A 24,860-nucleotide genomic window follows, 5' to 3' on the forward strand; every position below is an offset into this window, starting at 1 on the left:
CTTTATGTGAATACATTTTTAAAACTATGAGGAAGATAAATGATCAAAATATAGTTATTGGACTAGAACTAGTTACCTTAAAGCTTAACATAACTGTTTCTTTTTTTTTTTTATCATTATCTATACTCTATTAATCTACTCTCCCAATGACTACTAACTAATCTGTGACATAAATAATGTCTTTTTGTGACATCCCAATAACCTTGATAGTTTAGTGGCAAGTAAATATCTCAAGTTGCTATGCAGAAATGTTTTAAAAATAACTTTAGATGTTACTTAAATAGCATGGCATTATGGACAAGGCATGTGTTTGGACACGAGGAGACCTCCACTTCAGGCTTAGCTCCTCCCCTTCTATCTGAGTGACCCCATGAAGCAGGCTTTACTGCTCTGAATTTAAAGTACTTGGTCAGGAATACCAGAGCACCAGAGCAAAACTAATGTCTACCTCAAACAGGAGGAATTCAATGAGATTATGTCAATAAAAGAACTTTATAAGTGGTAAAGTGTTAGGCAATGTTAATCTTTATATTCATTAATCTTATTATTATGTATGTGGTGAAAGCTTACCTTCGTTTGAACCATGCCAGAACGTTGTTCTCTCATTTGGGCTACTATATCCATGATGTTGAACTGTAATAAGATGACAGTAATTTTGTATGATCCATGTAGGGGGAAAAACACAAATTCACAGATTGCAACAAAGAGTAAAAGAGATGTCAAGATTTAACCAGAAAGATCTCGTTTTCACTCACAAGAAAATGTACTATTTTTGACTTACCCAATGGATAAGGAAGACTTATTTTAATAGGTTTTCAGGAGAAAGCAGGAAGCAAGAATTCATAATAAGAAATGCTCTCCAAAATAAGTAATAAATTTGCCCTTGTGTGTCCCCGTTTGTTATCCAGAGGCAGAACTTAAAGCAGCACTGTAATTCTGGAAAGGCACAGAAGACTTTCTCTGGCCCCAAAAATAGCATATCTGTTTCTTATAGGAAGATCTCTGTCAACTCACACGGAGACCTGGAGCAACAGTTGACCCAACACTAGATTCTAGACTGCGTGTGGACACCAGTACAGCTGGATGTGGTCATTGAGTTGATGCAAGCCTACAAAGGTCTGTTGCTGGTCCACAATAAGTCGAGAAACTGGGAGTAAGTGCTCAGAAACTCTTATGGTAATTTGACACTGGCACAGCACTGAGAAGTGTGCTCAGCTGAACAGGATATAGACCCGCTCAGGTGTTGCTGAACTTGCTTGGAGAGTCACATATGGTACAAGCTGAGTATTAGTCGTTTCAGCAAGACATTGTGGACACATGTAAGTTTTGTCAACTGTAATCGCAAAGCATATAAAAATAGAAAACAATAAGCATTCTTTTATTTTCATAGCTTGTCATTTTTATAATTAAAATTTTTAATTAACCTTTTTTAAAAAACTTTTTGTTTTTTAGAGACAGGGTCTTGCTCTGTTGTCTCGGCTACTGGAGTGCAGTGGTGTCGTCATATCTCACTGCAGTCTCAAACTACAATCCTCCCTCCTCAACCTCCTGAGTAGCAAGAACTATAGGTGTGTGCCACCATGCCCAGCTAACTTTTTTATTTTTATTTTTGTAGAGATGGGGATCTCTCTATGTTGCCCAGGCTGGTTTCAGACTCCTGACCTAAAGTGATCCTCGGCCTTGGCCTCCTAAGGTGCTGGGATTATAGGCGTGAGCCACCATGTCTGCCATTTATTTTATAATATAGATATACAGGAAGTTGTACAGGGTGGCCCTATGTATCTTTCACCCAGTTTCCCAGATGCTATCATCTTGTTTAACCAGATATAATATCAAAACCAGGAAACTGACATGGGGACAATCCACAAAGCTTAATTCAGATTTCACCAGTTTTACATGCAACTGTTAGTGAGCATGTGAACGTGGGTATGTGTGCATGTGTGTACACACACAGCTCCATGCAGTTGTATCATATGTGAAGATTCATGTAACTCTAACCACAGTCCAGACACAGAGTTGTTCCACCACAAGTCTTCCTCCTGCTATCTCTATAGAGTCACACTTAACCACCTCAGTCTCTAACCCTTGGCAAACAGTAATCTGTTCTCCTTCTCTATGCTTTTGCTATTTGAAGAAGAAATAGCAAAATTCATTATATGAAAAAAATCATACAATATCTAACCTTTTGTGATTTACTTTTTTCCCACCCAGAATAACTTGGAGATCCATCCAAGTTGTTGGTGTAACAATAGTTTGCTTCTTTTTATTGCTAAATAATATTCCATGATGTGGGTGTGTGCCACTTTAACCATCAATTTGTTAAAGAACATCTGGGTTGTTCCAGCTTTTGGCTATTGCGAATATAATCTGCTATGAACACTTACATACAGCTTTCTGTGTGAACATAAATTTTTATTTCTCTGGGATAAGAGTGCTATTGCTGGGTTATATGTCAACTTCAGTCAGTTTTTTTCCCCAAGAAACTGCTCAATTGTTTTCCACAGTGGCTGGTACCAGTCTACATTCCCAATGTCTCATACATATGGGTAATACATGAGCAATACAGTTTCTCTAAATCTTCAAATTCTCCAAATCCTCACCAGCATTTCTCCGAATCTTCATCAGCATGGGGTGCTGTCACTATTTTTACATAAGCTTTTCTAATAGGTGTGTAATGCTACTCCATCTTGGTTTTAATTAGCATTTCCCCAAGGGCTAATGAAGCTGAGGGTCTTTTCACATGCTTGTCATTTGTATATTCTCTTTGGTGAATTGTCTGTTCATGTCTTTTACCCATTTCTGTTTTTCTTTTTTTTTAACTATTGATTTTTGAGGGTTCCTTATAAATTCTAGATCCAAGGCCTTTGTTGGATATGTGCCCTGCATATAGTTATTCTCTAGCTTTTTTTAAATCCTCTTCATTGGGTCTTTCACAGAAAATAAAATTTTAGTTTGCTTTCCCTCTAAGATCAGTGATGGCAACAACGCCTGGTCTCACCACTCTTATTCAACATAGCACTTGACATTTTAGTACAGCAATAAGACCAGAAAATAAGTAGGATGTATACAGATCAAAAAGGAAGAGATAAATCTATATGCATATGGCATATGCATGACTGTCTATGTAGAACATACTAAAGAATCTTAAAAAAAACCTACAAAACCTCTAAGAATAAGTAAGTTCAACAAGATCATAGGGTACAAGATCAACAAATGAAAATCAATTGAATTTCTACATACTAGCAATGAGTATGTGGAAACTGAAAGTTCAAACACAATACCATTTACAATTGCTCCAAAGAGAATGAATAGGGTAAATTTAACAAAACATATACAAGATCTATACACTGAAAGTGACAAAATGCTGATGAAAGAATTTGAAGAAAACCTAAATAAATAGAGATACTTACCATGTTCATGGACTGGAAGATTCAATACAGTAAAGATGCCAGCTCTCTCCAACTAATCTACACATTTAAAGCAATTTCTATCCAAATCCCAGCAAGTTTTTTTTTGTAGATGTAGTCAAACTAATTCTAAAATTTATCAGGGAAGGCACAGACCCCCTAGGATAGCTCAAACAATTTTGAAAAAGAAGAATAAAGTGGCAGAAATCATTCTATCTGATGTTAAAGCTCACTATATCACTACAATAATCCAAAGGGTGGTACTGGCAGAAGGATAGACACACTGATCAACAGAACAGAATACAGAACCAGAAATAGGACCATACAAATATGCCCAATAATTTTTGACAAAGGTACAACAATAATTAAATGGAGGAATAATAGAATTTTCAATAAATGATATTGAAACAACTAGCCATCAATAGGCCAAAAAATGAATCTTCACCTAAATTTCGTAATTTATTAACTCAAAATGGACTATGGACTTAAATGTCAAATATGAACTTATAGAATTTTCATAAAAGAACACAAAAAAGTTATTCAGGCCCTCAGCTAAGTGATGAGCTGTTAGACTTGATATCAAAACAGGATCCATAAAAGGAAATACTAATAAAATACAATCCTATCAGAATTAAAAACTGTTACTTCTTTAAAAGCATATTTTAAAAAAAATTATAATTTAAGATTAGGCAAATTATGGAATCACATTAGAATTACTAATTTTTAATCAACTTACTGACTATAAAACAAGCATCACTGGACTGTTTAGTTAGAAAAGACACAGCTTTCCGAATGTGGCTGTAGTAGTTAACCAGATAATGAAGAGAGAAGTGACTGCAATGAAATGAAGACCAAGAGTTATATAATTTTCACCTGGAGTTATGATTCCTCATTGAGTTTTGTAGTCATTATTGATTGTGAAGCTCTAAAACTACACTTGTGTTATTTGCAAAGATGTATTGGTTAACAAAGCAAAGGAATCATTAAGACTTAATTGTAATTTACATAAAAGTTAATTAATTCAAAGAATAAATAATTGTCTTAAAGAGAATTAGATTAAAAAGACAGGAGAGGACTTCCGGTTCCAAAATAATAGTGTAGAAGCAAGCTGGCTTCACTTCTTTACAAAGAAAACCAAAACCAAATATACAGCACTTAAATTAACAGCAACAATATCCCAGAAATCAAATATGAGGAGAAGACAGTTCCTGGATCCATAGAGATGGGGAAAAAACTCTAAGCAGGCAGTAAGAGAATTGGGTTTCCACATCTGCAATGCCCATCCCTCCACCTTGCCCAGCACCAAGTGTGCAAACAGTCTCCACCTGATTCATGATTTCTATACTAGAAAAGGTGACAGCCAGGTTTCCCACCATCTGGGTTACCTGGCAGGAAACTTGTCCTTACCTCAACCCACAGGAAGCACTACATGTGCCTGAAGAAAGAAATATCCTGAGAACAGTCAGAGACAAACAGGTGAGGTGGGACTACCATCCCCTGCCCTTGAAACTCTGGTCTGTAACTCAGCTTGGAGACGCCAAACCAGAGTGGTTGTTTAGTAGCACCACATTGCAGAAGGTATGTTGCACAGGACCCCTGGGCATGGATCTCAAGCCACCTTTCCCACACTGCCATGATATCCCCTTTGAGACTTTGCCTAATTGGGATGAGCAGTTCTCTTATTGTTTGTTGGAGCCAAGGCAAACTTGGTCATAAGCTGACATCTAGTGCCAAAAAAAAGGCAGCAACTTGGTACCCCGCACCCCCCACACCCACACACAAAAAAAATTCCACAGGTAAATTACAAAGAATCTATAAGCAAACATATTCAATAAAAAACAAAAATAAGCCAGACAGAGAACACTGGAATAAATAACTAATCCTTCATTCAAAGACATCAATACAAGATATATACTTCTTGCACATCCACAAGAAACTGTAGCCAACAGAAAACCATGACCTCCCCAAATGGATAAAGCAGGAACAAGTGACTGACCCTAATGAGATGGCCATATGAGAGCTCCTGGATCAAGAATTCAAACTAGTATTAATAGCTTTGAGGAAATTCAGAAATCTCCAAGGTAACAGAAAACCAATTCAAAAGTTTATTAGACAAATTTAACAAAGAGATTGAAATAATTTAAAAATCAAATAGAAATCTTGGAGCTCAGAAATATATTAGCTGAACTGAAAAATTCATTACAACCTCACAATAATAGAATGAATTAAGCAGAGGAAAGAATCAGTGAGCTTGGAAACAGGCTATTTGAAAATACGGTCATAGGTGAAAAAGGAATAAAAAAGAATAAAGATCATCACCAGATAGACAATTACCTCAAAAGACCAAATTCAAAAATTACTGGTGTTCAAGAGGGAATCGAAGAAGAGCAAGGGGTAGAAAGCTTATTCAAAGAAATAATAACAAAACTTTCCAAAATGCAACAGATATAAATATTCAGGTATAAGAGTGTCAGAGAACACCAAACAGATTCAACCCGAATAAGGCCACACCAAAGTATATAATAATAAAACTCTCAAAGCTCAAGGATAAAGACAGGATCCTAAAAAGTAGCAGGAGAAAAGAAGCAATTAACATATAAAAGAGTTCCAATTCATCTGACAATTGACTCTCAACAGAAATCATATAGGTCAGGAGAAAGTGGGATAAATTTTCAAAGCGTTGAAAGAAAAACAAAAAAACCTGTTATCCAAGAATACTGTATTCAGCAAAGGTACTTTCAAATATGAAGGAATGATAAAGTATTTTTCAGATAAACAAAATCTGAGGATTCACCACCACCAGACCTGACTTACAAGAAATGCTAAAGCGAGTTCTTCAGAAGGAAAAAAAAAAAAAAAAAAATACAAAAAAACCCACACATACACATTCAAAAAGAAAACTTTTCAAGGCATAAAATCCACTGGTAACATTAACAACATGGACAAAGCCAGAATACTCTATTACTGTAACGATGGTGTGCAATGCCTAACTCTGGTATGAAGCTGAAAGACAAATTCATAAAAAGCCATAATAGCTATAGCAACCTATTAAGAGAAAGGTAATATAAAAATACATAAATTTAGATAATAAGCAGTTGAAATGTGGTGGGGATGGAGTTAAAGCATAGAGAATTTAAAAAGAATTTTTCTTTGTTTCTATTCTTTACTTTGTGATCTAAGATAAGTTGCCACTTCTTTAGAACAGCTTCTTGAGATCCAGTCAAGGCAAAAAGAACTGGGAAGTCCCCAAAGATGTCTGCTGAGCAGAAAACCCTAGGCTATGGGTGCCACATCAGCTGTGCACCCACACCAAACCCGCCCTGCCTGGAGATCTCACACCCTTGACCTACTGCATCAACAAACCATCTGTAGACCTACTGCACAATTAGCTCTGACTCCCAAGCACAGAGGATCAGCAGGCCTCCAGCGTGCTGTGGATCTCTTGGTGACCTAATCTTTGGCTCAGGCTGCCCCAAGGGCGGAAAGAGCACAGGCTGCCAGGGTCCCCCTTGGGGTTAAAGAGATGTGGGCATGGTGCCAGTGACTGGAGGGGGCTCCCCTAAGGCCTGGAAATGGACCTGGCAGGGGATCATCACTACCCCTTCCTACCCCTACTGCTGCAAATACGCTGAAATATAAAGAGTTGTGTGGCTAAGAGTCTATTTGCCCACCATTACTCTCAAGCACCATCTACTGGATTGAAGCCTAAATTACAACATCCTAAACTCTTCCAGTATACACTGCCTGTGAAATCCAGTGCCAGAATCTAGCTACAAGTATTAATAAATATTCCATACAGAGCGTTGGCCCTCTGAAATCACCCAGAAATAAAGCCAATTGACTATACTCAGCTTACGCTACAGTCAAATCCTCAAGGGATATAAAGAATATAAAAACAAAAAGCCTCATCAAAATGATAACAAATTCAACAAGATAAAAGAACACCTGCCCTCTCAGAAGAGAAAGATTTAGTGAAAGAACTTTGGCAATTCAAAAAGTCAGTGCCTCCTTATCTCCAAATAATTGTACTAGCTCGCCAGAAATTGTTCTTAACTAAATTGAGATGGTTGAAATGACAAACATAGAACTCAGAATCTGGGTGGTAAGGAAGCTTAATGAGATTCAGGAGACAGCTGAAACCTAATCCAAGGAATTCGGTAAAATGAGCCAAGAGTTAAAAAGCTGACAAAGCCATTTTAAGAAACAAACAAACTGACCTTCTGGAATTGAAAAATTCACTACAGAAATTTCATAATACAGTTGGAAGCATTAAGAACAGAATAGACCAAGATGAGGAAAGAATCTCAGAGCTCAAAGATTGGTCCTTCAAATCAATTCAGACAGACAAAAATAAAGAAAAAAGAATTTCGGGCCGGGCATGGTGGCTCATGCCTATGATCCCAGCACTTTGGGAGGCTGAGGCGGGAGGATTACTTGGGGCCAGGAGTTCAAGACCTGCCTGGCCAACACAGTGAAACCCCATCTCTATTAAAAACACAAAAACTAGCAAGACATGGTGGCACATGCCTGTAGCCCCAGTTACTCAGGAGGCTGAGGCACGAAAATTGCTTGAACCTGAGAGGTGGAGGATGTAGTGATCTGAGATAACGCCACTGCACTCCAAACTGGGCAACAGGCAAGACTCTGTCTCAAAAAAAAAAAAAATTGAAAATGAACAAAACCTCCAAGAAATAAGAGACTGTGTAAAGAGACCAAACCTATGACTCACTGTCGTTTCTGAAAGACAAGAAGAATAAACAACTTGGAAAACATATTTGAAAATATAGTGCACAAAACTTTTCCCAATCTCACTAGAGAAGTCAATAGGCAAATTTAAGAAATTCAGCAAAATCCTGTGAGATACCATACAAAATGACCATCCTCAGGACATATAGTTAACAGATTCACCAAGTTCAATGCCAAAGAAAAAATCTTAAAGGCAGCTAGAGAGAAAGATCAGTTTACTTACAAAGGGAATCCCATCAGGCTAGGAGTAGACCTATCAGCAGAAACTTACAAGTGAGAAGAAACTGTGGACCTATTTTCAGCATCATTAAATAAAAGAAACTCCAAACAATAATTTGATATTCTGCCAAACTAAGCTTCATAAGCAAAGGAGAAATAAAATCCTTTTCAGACAAGCAAAGTTAAGAAAATTCGTGAGTACTAGACCAGTCTTACAAGAAGTCCTTAAGGAAGTGCTAAACATGGAAATGAAAGAACAGTACCTGGCACCACAAAAACACAAGTACATGGCCCACAGACACTATAAAGCAAATACACAATCACGTCTACAAAGCATCCAGCTAACAACATGATGGCAGCATCAAAATCTCACATATTGATACAAACCTTGAAGGCAAATGGTCTAAATACCCCACTTAAAAGGCTTAGGATAGCAAATTGGATTAAAAAAAACAAGGCCCAACCATCTTCTGTCTTCAAGAGACCCATCTCACATGTAAGAACACCCACAGGCTCAAAGTAAAGGGATGGAGAAAGATCTATAATGCAAATGGAAAACAAAAAGAAAGCAGGGGTCACTATTCTTATATCAGATAAAACAGACTTTGAACCAACAATGATCTAAAAGGACAAAGAAGGGCATTACACAATGACAAAGGGAACAATTCAAAAAGAAGACGTAACTATCTTAAATATACACACAGCTAACATTGGAGCACCCAGATTCTTAAAACAAGTTCCTCTGGACCTATGAAAAGACTTAGTCCACACAATAATACTGGGAGCCTTCAACACCCAACTGACAGGATTAGAGAGATCATCAAAGCAAAAAATTAATAAAGAAATTCTGGACATAAATTCAACACTTGACCAATTGGATTCAATAGACATCTATAGACTAGTCCACTCCAAAACCATAGGATATACAATCTACTTATCTGCACATGGAATATACTCTAAGATTGACTATATGCTCAGCCATAAAGCAAATCTGAAAACATTTTAAAACACTGAAATCATCTCAAGCATACTCTCAGACCATAGTATAATAAAAATAGAAATTACTACCAAGAAGATCTCCCAAAACTACACAATTACTTGGAAATTAAACATCTTGCTCCTAAGTGACTTTTGGTAAACAAATGAATTCAGAAATCAAAAAAATTCTTTGAAATTAATGAAAACAGAGACAAAACAAATCAAACATTTTGGGATGCAGCTAAAGCAGTGCTAAGAGTAAAGTTTATAGTGCTAAATGTCTACATCAAAGAAGTTAGGAAGATCTTAAATGAACAATCTGATGGCACACCTAGAGAAACTAGAAAAAAGAATGAATCAATCCCAAACTAGCAGAAGAAAACAAATAATCAAAATCAGAGGAGAACTGAATGAAATTAAGATGCAAAAATGCATACAAAAGATCAACAAAAATTTTTTGTTTTGAGACGGAGTCTCACTCTGTCTCCAGGCTGGAGTGCAGTGACACAATCTCGGCTCACTGCAACCTCTACCTCTTGGGTTCAAGCAATTCTCCTGTCTCAGCTTCCCGAGTAGCTGGGACTGCAGGTGCGCACCACCATGCCTGGCTAATTTTTGTATTTTTAGTAGAGACAGGGTTTTGCCATATTGGTCAGACTGGTCTCGAACTCCTGACCTCAGGTGATCCATCTGCCTCAGCCTCCCAAAGTGCTGGAATCACAGGCATGAGCCACCATGCCTGGTCTGTTTTTTGAAAGAATAAACAAAATTGATAGACTGCCAGCTAAACAACAAAAAAAAAGAAAATCTAAGCACAATCAGAAATGATAAAGACGACATTACAGCTAATCCCACAGAAATATAAAAGATTCTCAGAGATCATTATAAATATCTCTGCACCCAAAAATTAGAAAGTCTAGAGGAAATGAGTAAATTCCTAAAAACACACAGCCTCCCAAGATTGAACCAGGAAGAAATTGAAAACCTGAACAGACCAATAATGAATTCCAAAAGTGAATCATTAATAAAAATCCTACCAACCAAAAAAAGTCCTGGACCAGATGGATTCATAGCTAAATTCTACCACATGTACAAAGAAGAACTGGTATCAATCCTACTGAAATGATTCCAAAAAATTCAAGGAGGAGGGACTCCTCCCTAACTCATTCTATGAAGCCATTATCATCTTGATACCAAAAACTGGCAGAGACACCATGAAAAAAAAGTTCAAGCCAATATCCCTGATGAACATAGATGCAAAAAAAAATCTTCAACAAAATACCAGCAAAACAAATGTAACAGCACATCAAAAAGATAATGCACTATGATCAAGTGGGATTTATTCCCAGAATGCAAGTATAATTTGACATATGCAAATCAATAAATGTGATACGTCGCATCAACAGAATGAATGACAAAAACCTTGTAAGAATCTTAATAGATGTAGAAGAAACATTTCATAAAATTCAACATGCTTTCACGATTAAAAAAAAAAACTCTCAACAAATGAGGCATAGAAGGAACATATCTAAACACAATAAAGACCATATATGACAAACACACAGCTAACATCATACTGAATGGGGAAAAGCTCAAAGCCTTTCTCCTAAGAACCGGAAAACAAGTCAAGAATGCCCAGTTTTACCATTCTTATTCAGCATAATGTTGGATGTCCTAGCCATTGCAATTAGTCAAGAGAAAGAAATAAGGGGCATCCAAATTGGAAAAAGGAAATTAAATTGTCCCTCTTTGCATGTGACATGACTATATATTCACATATTCATATATATACACACACACACACACACATATATACACATACATATCCCCCAAAACTAATGACTCTACTAAAACACTTAAAACTAATAAACTAATTCAGTAAAGCTGCGGGATACAAAGTCGACATACAAAAATCAGTGATATTTCTAGATGCCAATAATGAACTAGCTGAAAGAAAATAAAGAGGGTGATCTTATTTACAATAGCTATAAAAAAAAAAACCTAGGATAAATTTAACCAAAAAAAGTAAAAGACATCTATGAGGAAAACTATGAAACACTGGTGAAAGAAATGAAGAGGACAGAAACAAATGGAAATAATCCTATGCTAATGGATTGGAAAAGGGAACACTATGCAGCTATAAAAAAGAGTGACATCCTGTCATTCGCAGCAACATAGATAAGTCTGGAGAACATTGTATTAAGCAAAACAAGGCAGGCACAGAAAGATAAATACTGCATGTTCTCATTTATATATGAGAGCTAAAAAATCGAGCTCATGGAAGTCGAGAGTAGAACTGTGGGTATTAAAGATGATAAGGTAAGGTTGGCTAACAAATACAAAATTACAGCTAGATAGGAGGAATGAGCTCTGGTGTTCTGCATCACTGTAGGGCAAATATGGTTGACTGTAATTTATTGTATATATTCAAAAAGCTAGGAGAGAAGATTTTCGATGCTCACAACACAAAGAAATGATAAATGTTTGAGGTGATGGATACGTTAACTACCTTGATCTGATCACTACACATTGTATACAGATACCTAATATCACTCTCTCTACCCCACAAATGTGTACAATTATTACATGTCAACTAAAAATAAAAGGAAAAACAACACAGATGGAATCTATTTTAACAAATAAAACTTGAGAATAAAAATAATAATAAAGAAAATATTGTAATCATCACAGGTCTGGTTCCTGTGTCTATCTCTTAGCTGGTTCCAAATTAAAAAAGAAAAGTAAAGGGTTGTGAATTTTTTTTTTTTTTTTTTTTTTTTTTTTTTTTTTTGAGACAGAGTCTTGCTCTGTCGCCCAGGCTGGAGTGCAGTGGCCGGATCTCAGCTCACTGCAAGCTCCGCCTCTCGGGTTCACGCCATTCTCCTGCCTCAGCCTCCCGAGTAGCTGGGACTACAGGCGCCCGCCACCACGCCCGGCTAGTTTTTTGTATTTTTTAGTAGAGACGGGGTTTCACCGTGTTAGCCAGGATGGTCTCGATCTCCTGACCTCATGATCTGCCCGTCTCGGCCTCCCAAAGTGCTGGGATTACAGGCTTGAGCCACCGTGCCCGGCCAAGAGATTGTGAATTATTGACTCAAACTCAATTATATTATTATGTTCATTTTGCAAATGAGAAAACTAGGTTTGAGAGAGGTTGAGCAATTTACCCAAAGTCACCAAAATCTAAACTATGTGGCAAAACAGGCAGTCGAACAGGGACCCCTCATTCACTCGGAAGTCTACATTTTTTCTCACATTCTTATGTGCTTGTCACTTATATACATTAAAAACAGGCACACTCCATCAACATTCTCTAGTAAGTCTAAACACCCTGTGTAAGATACAGGGAAGGAAAAGGAAATGGAACTCACATTTTCTGTGTATCTGTTATGTTCCAGACACTGTCCTAAGCCATTATTTACATTACATACTTTAATCTTCACAAACACCCCCAGGAACCTGCAGCAAGTTCAGTGAGAATCAGGTATCGAAAGCTCATGTGCTTTTGATTTACTAAGTTGCTTTTGAAGACCAAATATTAGTCTTCCAAATGATCAGGCTGTTAAATGTAGTGTGTTTACCAACAGCATCAGGGTATCTGCTTGATTCACACACTTACTGAACAGTTCTTTACGATGGCACAGAACACGACATCCACACATAGGAACACCCCTGTCCGGCCTATGCCAGCACTGCAGTGAACAACCATGGGTCCCGTAAGGTGGCTCTTCCTTGCATAACGAACGTATTTTATGAAGCTATCTGCTGAGGCAGGAGTGCCATGGTCTGGCCACTTGGTGAACTGCAACTGTTTTACAGAGTGACTAGTTTCCGTCTGTTAGAGAAAGAAACAGAGCGAGAAAGATATTTATTGATTTCTTATATTAGAGAGACCTCACGCCAACTTCTAATATTCAAATGATAATAATGGCTACATGGTATTACCTTGGTATTATATAGAACTTTCAAAAAATACTCAAACCTCTTTTTGATGTTTATAAGAATTCTGGAAGTTGCTAGGAATAGAGGTTTTCTCCATTTTACAAAGGAGAGCACAGTAACAACAATAAAAATACCAGTACTAACAGGTAACAAAAGTTAAGCACTTGCTATGTGGCAGGTACTATGCTAGGGGCTTCACATGAATTCTCTCCTTCAATCTTCACATCAACCATGTGAGGTAGGCAACATTTTACAGATGAAAATGTAAGGATGAGGGGGACGAGAGATGTATGCTAGGTCAGAAGGTTCACACATTTAGAGCTGGAACTGTAATGTAGGTGTCTTGAATTCTAATCTAGCATCATTCTTCTGTACCGTGAGGCTGCAGGAAAACCAAGATTTCAAAATGCTTAGAGTGAGAGATGGACTGTCATGTTAGGAATAAGACCAAAAGGCAATGTACTTTAGTTTAGAAATGACGTATGAAATTCAATTAAGACACATAGGTGTCTGACAAGAGAGGCACCAATCTCTTCCAGCGATGATGACAGGGTAGTCAATGACCATGAGAGTAGACTGTGGGTCCCACTATTGTGCTGAGCCCCCTTGAAGTGGAGTCATGAAACGCTTCCCAGCATTGTCAGATAAAGCACTTTGAATTTACCTATATCTCATTCAAAGAGATCATGACCCTTTCCCCAGTGTGGGGCCCTTATTTTACCACACATGGGACCCTAATGGAAGAACTCAAAATGAGCTTCTCACTTCTCCTCTGCTTCTTCTGAATGCGCCTCTTTTGCCTAAGCTTCCTGAATAAAGATGCTAGTGTTCAGAGCTCTACTCTAATCCACAGTGTCTACTGAAATTTGTGATAGTTAATTTTATGTGTCAACTTGGCTGAGCCCTGGTACCCAGATACTAGGCCAAATATTATTTTGTGTCTCTGTGAAGGTATTTTTTAGGTGAGATTAACATTTAAATTGGTAGAATTTGAGTAAAGCAAGTTATTCTCCATAAAGTGGGTTGGCTTCATCTAATCAGCTGAAGGCCTTAACAGAACAAAAACTGATCTCCCATGAGCAAGAAGGAATTCTACTAGCAGATTGCTTTTGGACTCAAACTGCAATTCTTCCCTGGGTCTTCAGCCTACTTTCCCACCCTGCAGATTTGCCAACCCTCCACAATCACTTGAACCAATTCCTTAAAATTAATCTCTCTCTCTGGGTCAGTCCCATAACCCGTACTCAGGAATCTCAATGTTATACTGCTGGAAACACACACACACACACACACACACACACACACACACACACATAATCACATATTTTGTTGCTATCACAAATTTGTGGGTCAAACCTCAACATCACTCAGCAACCCTTTTCCTGGTGATTGTGCTCCAATCAACTTCTTTGGTGATGACTCCAAAACTCACCACTCTCTACAAGTTTCCTGTTCGACTCCTATTCCCTTCACTCCTGTTAACACATGTATCACCTACCTGCCAACTGAATCCACTAGAGCAATCTAACTCATTGCTTTCTGCTATAAACCATTCCTTTTCTGTTTTCTAAGTCTATTAGACCAAGAAATACATGAATTATTCTAGACCAGCGCTTCTCAACAGAACTTTCTATACTGAAGCAAATGTCTTAAATATGGCAATATATAGTAGCCACTATCAACATGTGACTAATAAGCCCTAGAAACGTGGCTACTGCAGGTGAGGAACTCAATTTGTTATTTTACATAAATTTAAATAACTTAAATTTAAACAAATATCCACATGTGGTTACTATATTGAATATATTTTCAACCCCTCCTCTGTCACTTATAAATCATAAGTCATAAGTCACTTATAAGTCTCCCAATTTTATCTGCAAAACACTTGCATCTGTGCTTTCCACCCCCATGCCAACAGCCGTAGTTGATCATGTCACTTACTAAAATTCTTCAATGTCTCCCAATTATCTTCATAATAAAGTTCACGCTACTTAGCTGAAATTTAAGACATTTCACATTCTAGGTGGCCCCTGCTTACTTTTGATATCCTCATCTCATCTTTTATGACTCCCTGGCACTGAACTTTTACATTTCAGAAACACTTAACTACTTACATTTGTCTCTATACACACCTTGTATTATTTTATATTTTGATCATCTACTTTCTCCCTCCATCTTTCTTATTTGGATAATTCTCAAAACAAATGCCACCTCCTCCAGTAAACCTGCCCCCAAACTCCAAGTAAAGCTAAGTATTTACCTTCTGAGCCCCAAAGTGGCCAAGACATATCTCAACATTATCACTGAACACAGTAAGTTAGGTATCTATTAGTGAGTGTACCAACCTCTCCACTACTCGGTAAGTACTGATAGTGCCTGGCCCAGTGATTAGCATACCTTAAGGATTCAACACATATCTGCCACACTTGGCAGAAGCAGGTATAACCCAGAATCAGACAACTTCAACAGTCACTCTCCCTACCCCACCTCTCTTTTCCAATTTGTTCTTCTCTACAGAATCTGGTTAAGGAGAAGGAGAAGTGGTGGTGGCTTCTGGTACCAGGGACAAGTAAAAAGCTACTTTAAGAAGTATCATTGGTCTATTTTCCATCCTACCCCTAACTTCTAGTTCTAAGACATTTGCTTATGTGGTGAAACATATATCTAATACTGATGTTTAAAAACTTACGGACTTCTCCACAACTTGAAACATTCGAATGATGAAACATTGAAGTATCTGGTAGTTCTCCAGGAATACACGGAAGTGTTTCAATTCCAATGGCTTCTTCAGAGAAATGGGCCAGTAAGGGTAGCATTTGATAACTCCACCTTCTATCTCTCTGGTTATCATGGCGATAACATTAGAATTATTTTCCAACACCATTTGCCAAAAGTCATCTATGGTGCTCAGCAGTGGTCCTTGAGTAGCGATATAAAAATACTCTTGTCCACAATTGACTATCCTAATATAACTAGCATTGATGTAGTCCTTGCTTTTTCCAAGAGGAACGCGTGTTGAATCATCTATTACAGAAACAGAAACATCTGGTAGATAAAGGTGGGAGATACATCACACCCAGACTTCATGAAAGGATTTCATACACATAAATCCATATATCTCTTTGACCAATAAAGAAGATGGCTTAGGAGTTTTTTTTTTCCAAAAGGGTTGAGTCCATGAGTTTAAATTCTTTCCTCCCTGAAAACTATTGGCATGACCTAAGAAATATACAATTATGAGAGGTTTATTTTTCAGATCAGTTTTTAATAAACACGGAATGATATCATTTAGCATCCAGGTACTTTTGGAAATTTCTGCTAGAACTGGCATGGGCAAGATTAAGTCAAGGGAAGTATCCTCTAGTTTGCAACTGAACACAACAGAGAAGAAACTCTCTGTGGAAGTAAATGAATGATATTCTCCTGCAAATCTGTGAAACCTGCAAACCCAGAGCAGCAGAGACCAGGGCAAAAAAAAAAAAAATCTAATAGTTGACTGCAGACAAATTCTAGGATTAATGGAATTCCACCAGTGTCTTCCAAACTAGATAGCCATATTTTATGTCCATTCTCAGCCTTCAGCTGGTGATGGGACATGTTATACAAAGCAAAGATATTGTGGCAAAAGGATGCTACCAAGGGGATTTGCTCCAAGTAATATGGGACTCACCTAACATGGACTGTTATAACAAATATGAGAGGGAAAACCAGCTATTTGGCCTACTAAGCTTCACTGCTCCAGGAGTTCCTTCTTCACCTAACACAGATATCTGAAGCTCTGGTTCCACCACCATTCCCCACATTAAGAGCACAAACACACACAGAAAAGGAGGCCCTTCTCTGTCATGCAGCTCTCTCACCAATAACCTGTCCTTACTACTCAGAATCACACGGACCATTTATCTAGTAAATATGCTGACAAGACCTGAACAGGCATTTACATAATATCTGGCAGAACTCTTCTCAAATGTTAACATAGTACACAGAAACTTTCCCTTGTAAATATGAATAAGCAGAAAAAACAGCCAGGCGCGGTGGCTCACACCTATAATCCCAGCTACTCATGCGGCTGAGGCAGGAGAATCGCTTGAACCAGGGAGGCGGAGGCTCCAGTGAGCCGAGACCGCTCCACTGTACTCCAGCCTGGGCGACAGAATAAGTGAGACTCCGTTTAAAAAAAAAATTACTAGATATATAAAGATACCCAGTATTTCAAAAAGGGAGCCCATTCTAAAAAATCACAACAAATGTTCTCCTTTCTATAAAAGGTGATAACACCTTAAAAACTCATATTTGTATATTAAATAAAACTCAAGAGAGCATTAATTGTTTAAAATAATACTATATATCTATGTTTACTAACAAATATGTTATATTACTAAATTATAGAGGCAGTAACAATGGCTTTGTAGGGAGATCTTTCATCATATATATGTACATATATGATGATATATGTCATATAATAAGCCTGGCAAGTGTTCATCACAATGTTAGCAGCAGTTATTACAGTATATAAACAGTATGAATTACTTCATAGTAAAAAAAGCATTTTTTAAATTTTGAAATGAGATTAAGTATGTGAAAATTAAATAATCTAAATTAATAAAAGCTTGATTTCATATAAAAGTCACAATCATTCAACTCAAACTCCTAAAGCAGGAATTGAACAGAAAAACAAATTCATGTTTATTTAACAAACCAGGTTAAAAAATTTTCCCAGAACTCAGAAAAAAAAAAATTTAAAAACCTACAATAGTGATTAAAGTGCTAAAAGACATAGCACATACAAGGGGAATATAAAAAAAAGAATTTCAGAAGCAAGCTGTGGAATTCACTGCAGAAAGGAAATAATTCAAGTGATCATAGGAAAACTCCCTAAACAGAAGCGAGAGTACTAATAGAATGCAGTGAAACATGCATACCAGGTTCAAGCAGCATGATACACTACACGTATCACCTTGTCAACTCCAAAACAAACCTTTGAGGGAGGTGCTATTATATTCATACTTTTCAAATAAAGAATCTGTACAAAGTAACTTGTTCCATATTATGCAGAAATCTTCTAGACTCCACAGACTAGGTAAATCTAGACTCTGGTCCAAAAATAATTCCAAGCTCTGTTGTCCATCAAGGAAGACCCAAGTTTGCAGAGAGAAAGGCCTAAGTGTCAGACAACATTAATGAAGAGAGCCACTAAGACCCCTAGACCAGCAGAGCATAAGGCCACATGAACAGGAAGCAAAAACTATGCTAATGGATGACTAGGGATAATGGCGACTGGTGCCACTCCCATTTCTTTTTTTTTTTTTTTTTTTTTTTTTGAGACGGAGTCTCGCTCTGCCGCCCAGGCTAGAGTGCAGTGGCCGGATCTCAGCTCACTGCAAGCTCCGCCTCCCGGGTTTACGCCATTCTCCTGCCTCAGCCTCCCGAGTAGCTGGGACTACAGGCGCCCGCCACCTCGCCCGGCTAGTTTTTTGTATTTTTTAGTAGAGACGGGGTTTCACCGTGTTAGCCAGGAGGGTCTCGATCTCCTGACCTCGTGATCCACCCGTCTCGGCCTCCCAAAGTGCTGGGATTACAGGCTTGAGCCACCGCGCCCGGCCTGCCACTCCCATTTCAACCCCTTGATTCTTGAATCCTGGCTATGGTAGAAACAGTATCGTATATTGGATGCTGATCTGGGGCATATATAACCTCCTGGAGAACATTACTCCAGCCCTGCAAGGTACTGCCACCTAGCTTTCACTGTAATTGAGTCTTCGAAGGCCATTTATCCATTCTATCAAGCCAGCTGCTTTGAGAGGATAAGGAAGATGGTAACACAGTGGCAGTGAGGCCATTGCCACAAGGTATTTGCCACAAAGTGAGTTCCTTGATTACAGCAATGCTGTATGGAATACCATGATGGTGGATAAGGCATTCTGTAGGTCCACAGATGGTAAATTGGCAGGAGCACTGTGTGCAGGGAAGGCAAATCCATACCCAGAGTTACTGCCTATTCTAGTAAGAAAAAAGTACTGCTCCTTCCATGATGGAAGTGGTCCCAATGTAATCAACCTGCCATCAGCTAGCTGGCTGATCATCCCATGGAATAGTGCCCATCAGGTACTCAGTGTTGGTCTCTGTTGCTGGCAGACTGGACACTCAATAGTAGCTGTAGCCAGGTCAGCCTTGGTGAGTGGAAGTCCATGTTGCTGAGCTCATACATAACCTCCATCCCTGCCACTAAGGCCACTTTGTTCATGAGACCTATGGGCAATGATACAATGACAGGGGTGGCTGGGGGAATAGTCTAGCTGATATTCATAGAGCAAGTCATTCTATTCACTTGATTATTAAAGTCTTCCTCTGCTGAGATCAACCTTTGGTGAGCATTCACATGGGATACAAATATCTTTGTGTTTGTGCCTATCTAGCAAGGTCTATTCACATGCCTCTTCCCCAGACCTTACTGTCACCAATTTTTCCAATCATGTTCCTTCAAAGTCCCTGACCATCCGGCTAAGTCATTAAACATAGCCCATGAATCAGTATAGATTTATACCTTTGGCCACTTCTCCAGGCAAAAAAAAAAAAAAAAAACCAAACCACTAAGTGCACTACCCAATATTCTCCCCACTGGGAGTATTTCTCTTAACCACTGTCCTTCAGAGATGTCTCAAAAAAGGGATGCAGTGCTCTAGCTGTCTTCTGGGTGGTACCTTTACATCATGCAGAACCTTCTGTAGACCACATCCAAGTCTTCTCTTCTTCTGTCAGTGGATCATAGGGAACTCCTCATGAGGCAATAGGTGCAGGCTGAAGATAGGTAATGTAGTAGGGGTGGGAACAGTGAGCATTTGAGTAGCTTCCTCGTGTAACTCATTTGTGCCTTCAGGATCTGCTCAAGCCCAGGATCTACCACTTTCATTTGATGGTGGAGTGCTGTTGTATATGCCTAACTTTATGGCTTGGTGGCCCATGGTTAAGCATTCTCTACTTAGTAGTCTATGAAGCAGTCTCTACCAAGGCCCAGTAGCAGGTCAAAAACTGTTTCTCAAAAAGAGAGTCCACAGAGGGTGGCAGGAATTTGCTCTAAAATCCTATGTGCCTGCACTGTGACTCATCTAAAGGGGTCTGCCAAAGGTCCAAATAGCACCCTTATCTGCCATGAACACTTCAAGCACCACTGGATCTGCTAGATCATACGGCCCACGCGGTAGAGGGGCTTACATGGCAGACTGAACATATTTCAGAGCCTTCTCTTGTTTTGGGTCCCACTCAAAACTAGCAGCTTTTCATATCACTTAGTTAATGGACCAGAGTAGCAAATCCAAATAAGGAATGTTTCCTCCAAAACACCCAGGTTCACTAGCCATTGTGCCTCTTTTTTGGTTGTAAGAAGAGCCAGATACAATTTATCCTTCACCTTATGATTATCTCAACATGTCCCACACCACTGAACCCCTAGAAATTTCACTGAAGTAGAAGGCCACTGAATTTTTGTTGTATATATCTCCTACCCTCTGGCAGACAATAAGACTAAAGCATTTGCTACTTCTTGTTCACTAGGTCCAATCAGCACAGTGTCATCAATGTAACAAACCTCTGTAATATCCTGTGGAACGGAAAGGTGATTGAGATCCCTGAGAACTAAATTACAACATAGGGCTGAAGAGTTAATTCACCCCTGAGGCAGGACAGTGAGGGTGTATTGCTGGCCCTGCCAGCTGAAAGTAAACTACTTTTGGTGTTCTTGATTAATAGGTATAGAGAAAACAAAGCATTTCCCAGATCAATAGCTACTAGCTACATAGCAGGTATGAAGGGATGTGTTGATTTTCTAAGGCAATGAAACTATATCCGGTATAGCAGCTGCAACTGGAGTCACCATCTGAGGAAGCTTACGATAATCCACTGTCATTCTCCAAATTCCATCTTTTTTCTGTATAGGTCAAACAGGTGAGTTGAATGGGATGTGATAGATATCAACATCACTTCATCCTTAAAGTCCTTGATGGAGGCATTAATATCAGCAATCTCTTCAGGAATGTAGTATTGCTTTTGCTTTTTTACTATTTTCCTAAGCAGAATCAGTTCTAGTGGCTTCCATTTGCCCTTTCCTGCCATAATATTCCTCACTCCACAGGTCAGAGAAGCAATGTGAGGATTCTACCAGTTACTGAGTATGTTTATACCAATTATTCATTCCAGGGCTTGGAAAATAATCACAAGATGGGTTTAGGGACCTACTGAGTCCACTGTGAAATGAACTTGAACTAAAGCTCCATTGAATACCTGACCTCCATAAGCCCCTGCTTTGATTTGTAGACCACAGTGATGTTTCGGGTCTCCTGGAATTGGTGTCAATTCAGAGCCAGTGTCCAGTAGTTTCTGAAAGGTTTGATTATTTTCTTTTTTCCAAATGTACAGTTGCCCTGGCAAAAGGCTATAGGTCCCTTTGGGAAAGGCTGAAAGATTAACCGTATACATTCTTGGCAGTGTGCCAGGGTCCTCCCATTTATTCAAGGTGTTCTGCGTGTGTAAACTGGCTCAAGTCTGGGAAATTATTGACTGGTTGTGATTCTCTGTTCCTATGGTTCAGGTTAGAATTTTGCTCACTTGACCTAGAACTCTTATGCTTACACATATCAAGGAAGAATTTAGTAGACGTCCCATCTGGTTCACTTCTAGGAACACCATGATCAACTAATCAACACCATAGGTCTCTGCAGGTCAGATTGTTCTGATTGCTGCTTTGACTCTGCTGACTATTACCATACCACATTCACCTTGCCTTTGGTTATCAAGTGCCACCACCTGGCCCTTATTTCTCTGGGATTCAATTATACCCACTGCATTCAGGTTTCCCAATTCAATGGCAGCAATTTCCACTGCAATATCTGAGCTACAGAGAAGAACAATCACAGTATTCTTCAAGGATGCTGGGACTCGCCTCACAAATATATTTATCACAGTTATGAGAAAAGTACATCCTCTGGACCTCCTGGGGTGGGTGGGCAGGTCTTAAATGATAAACCCAATCTAATGTTCCAATCTCCCTAATCCTTTGGATCCCTTCCTTCACAGTATATAGTATATATCAAGGCAGTTCTGGCATTTTATCTTCATTTAGACTGGGCCACCTTTTGGTCCATTAAATACAACTAACCAAATAAACTGTAAGAGCTCTTTCTAACTCCCCAAGCCACATATTAAGTCCAGAATCTCTTCTTAGTGGTCCCATTTCAATAAATTCAGCCTGATCAAACACTAAGTTCCTTTCACCATTGTCCCACACCCTTAAAATCCTTCCCCACAAATATTTCCCAGATTTCTGTCGGTATAAATTGGAAAAATCATGTAGTCCTTTTGTAGTGTAACATACTTCCCCATGGGCCACACTTCGTACCTTACCTTTAAGGGCCTGCTGAGACTAGAAGCAATGAAGGATGGTGGCTGTGAGTCTTGAGAAGAATCAGCAATGTCTTGCAAGGCAACAAACTCAGGGAGGTAATAAATGTTTCCTCAGGTAAAGTAGCATTAATCTCCTCAGATGGGGGTGGCCTGGCTGCTTTTACTGGCAAGGAAGACTCATCAGAGTCAAGGGGTTCAATACGCCCAGCTTTATAAGGCTGTTCACATATGTCTCCACTCCAATTTTCAAGATCCCATTCCTTCTCAGTCAATGCCCTCATTTTAACAGCAGACACCCTAAAAGGGTGGGGATTCAATTTGCACTGTAATTCAGTCATTTTCAAGATGAGATTTTGGGTTTGGATTTCTATAATCTCAGTTTTGTTGGAATATAAGAGTTTCTTTCTGGGCAGAAAGAGAAACTTTTGCGTTATTTGTGTGGCACTTGAGCTGGGAAAATTAATCCCTAAGATCATCCTTTCCTTCTCTACATCAGGAGTAACTAGCCAGTCTCATTGTTCTCATGAGAACTCAAAAATGTTCTAAGGTATCAAATACAGACACCCAGAACCTTGCTTCTTCTAAGTGTCTGAATAGGATTACCTAATGGCAATACTTTGTATATCTCTACTGTCACATTACACTATGAATTATTAATACTCTATTCACTATTGAAAAGTCATTAATGCTTTTACGTCTTATCAGATTAAGGAAGTAATTCATAAAACTCATCCTTAAAACTCTGTTCCTCTAGAATTGCTCTCAGTACCAAATTCTATTACTCTAGATTCTCTAGATAAATAGAATCAATAGGCTGTATATATACGGTGAGAAAGATTTAAAGAACTGACTCATGATTGTGGATACTGGCAAGTCAATATCTGCAGGGCAGGCCAACAGGTTAGAAACCCAGGGAAAAGTTGACATTGTAGTCTTGAGTCCAAAGGCAGTCTGGAGGTAGAATTCCTTCTTCCTCTGGAAATATGAGCCTTTTTTTTCTTAATGACTTCAACTGACTGAATGACGCCCACTCTCATAATGGAGGCTAATCAGCTTTACTCAAAGTCTGCTAATCTAAATGTTAATTACATCTTTAAAAAATACCTTCACACCAACATCTAGACTAATATGTGACCAAATAGCTGAGTATCATAGCCTAGCCTAGTTGACACATGAAATTAACCATCAAACAAGCTAAAAATTTTAGTAGATGATTTGAAGGAGGAAAGTTTTTTAAAAAACTTAAATTAGGCCGGGCGCGGTGGCTCAAGCCTGTAATCCCAGCACTTTGGGAGGCCGAGACGGGCGGATCACGAGGTCAGGAGATCGAGACCATCCTGGCTAATACGGTGAAACCCCGTCTCTACTAAAAAAATACAATAAACTAGCCGGGCGCGTTGGCGGGCGCCTGTAGTCCCAGCTACTTGGGAGGCTGAGGCAGGAGAATGGCGGGAACCCGGGAGGCAGAGCTTGCAGTGAGCTGAGATCCGGCCACTGCACTCCAGCCTGGGCGACAGAGCAAGACTCCGTCTCAAAAAAAAAAAAAAAAAACTTAAATTAGTTTCCTATAAGACCAAGTGAAAGAAGAAAATAAGAATAAAAATTAGAGAGATAGAGAAAGTACATGCAAAACTACAGAGGTAGAAGTAACAAGAGAAAAAGTTTTACAAGATAGAACCGAGAGACAACCCTACAATTCATAGAAGCCAAAAAAAAAAAAAAAAAAAGAAGGCAAGAGGAGCAATTACTAACTGATGAAATGTATTACAGCTAAAGGAAGATCAATTAAAGGGTTTATTTGTCTAGGTAAGACTGATGGAAATGAAGCACACCTGGTAACATTATTTAATTCCAGGAAAATAGTTAAAGATTTTGGAAAAAAAAAAAAAAGAACATATTTCTCATGAAGAAAAGGAGTCAGATGACCATTACAGTTCTCATCTAAAACACTGGAAGAAGAGGACAGTAAAGTAACACTCAGGGGGAAAAAAAATGAGAAAAAAAAGAACTAAAATCCAAGATTCCTAAAACCAATAAAAATATTCATTTATCAGGATACAAAAAAAAAAGAAAGATGAAGGTAGAGTTTGAGACTACATCAACTACTTATACCCATCTCCAATCAAACAGCTAATAGATCAGAATAGTGATTTAAAATTAAGGGAAAAGAGA

At 38.6% G+C, this 24,860-nt stretch overlaps 1 protein-coding gene across 4 annotated transcripts in view; it reads right to left on the bottom strand.

Moving 5' to 3' along the window:
- PTPN20 (protein tyrosine phosphatase non-receptor type 20) overlaps window positions 1-24,860 on the bottom strand; it is a 117,591-nt gene that overhangs the window by 16,936 nt on the left and 75,795 nt on the right. For 2 of the 4 annotated variants that reach the window (XR_004436608.1, XM_033209112.1), the window contains exon 10: window positions 571-633. Coding sequence is in view for 3 of the 4 variants with exons in the window: in XM_033209112.1 (XP_033065003.1) it covers window positions 571-633 (63 nt within the window). In the remaining variant the exon portion in view is untranslated. Of the gene's footprint in view, window positions 1-570; window positions 634-12,969; window positions 13,186-15,981; window positions 16,317-24,860 lie in introns of all 4 variants that reach the window. The other 2 variants (XM_033209114.1, XM_033209113.1) reach the window with 2 other exon arrangements.

Source organism: Trachypithecus francoisi, unplaced genomic scaffold (genome assembly GCF_009764315.1).
Source record: "Trachypithecus francoisi isolate TF-2019V2 unplaced genomic scaffold, Tfra_2.0 Lachesis_group9, whole genome shotgun sequence".
Taxonomy (NCBI): Eukaryota; Metazoa; Chordata; class Mammalia; order Primates; family Cercopithecidae; genus Trachypithecus; species Trachypithecus francoisi.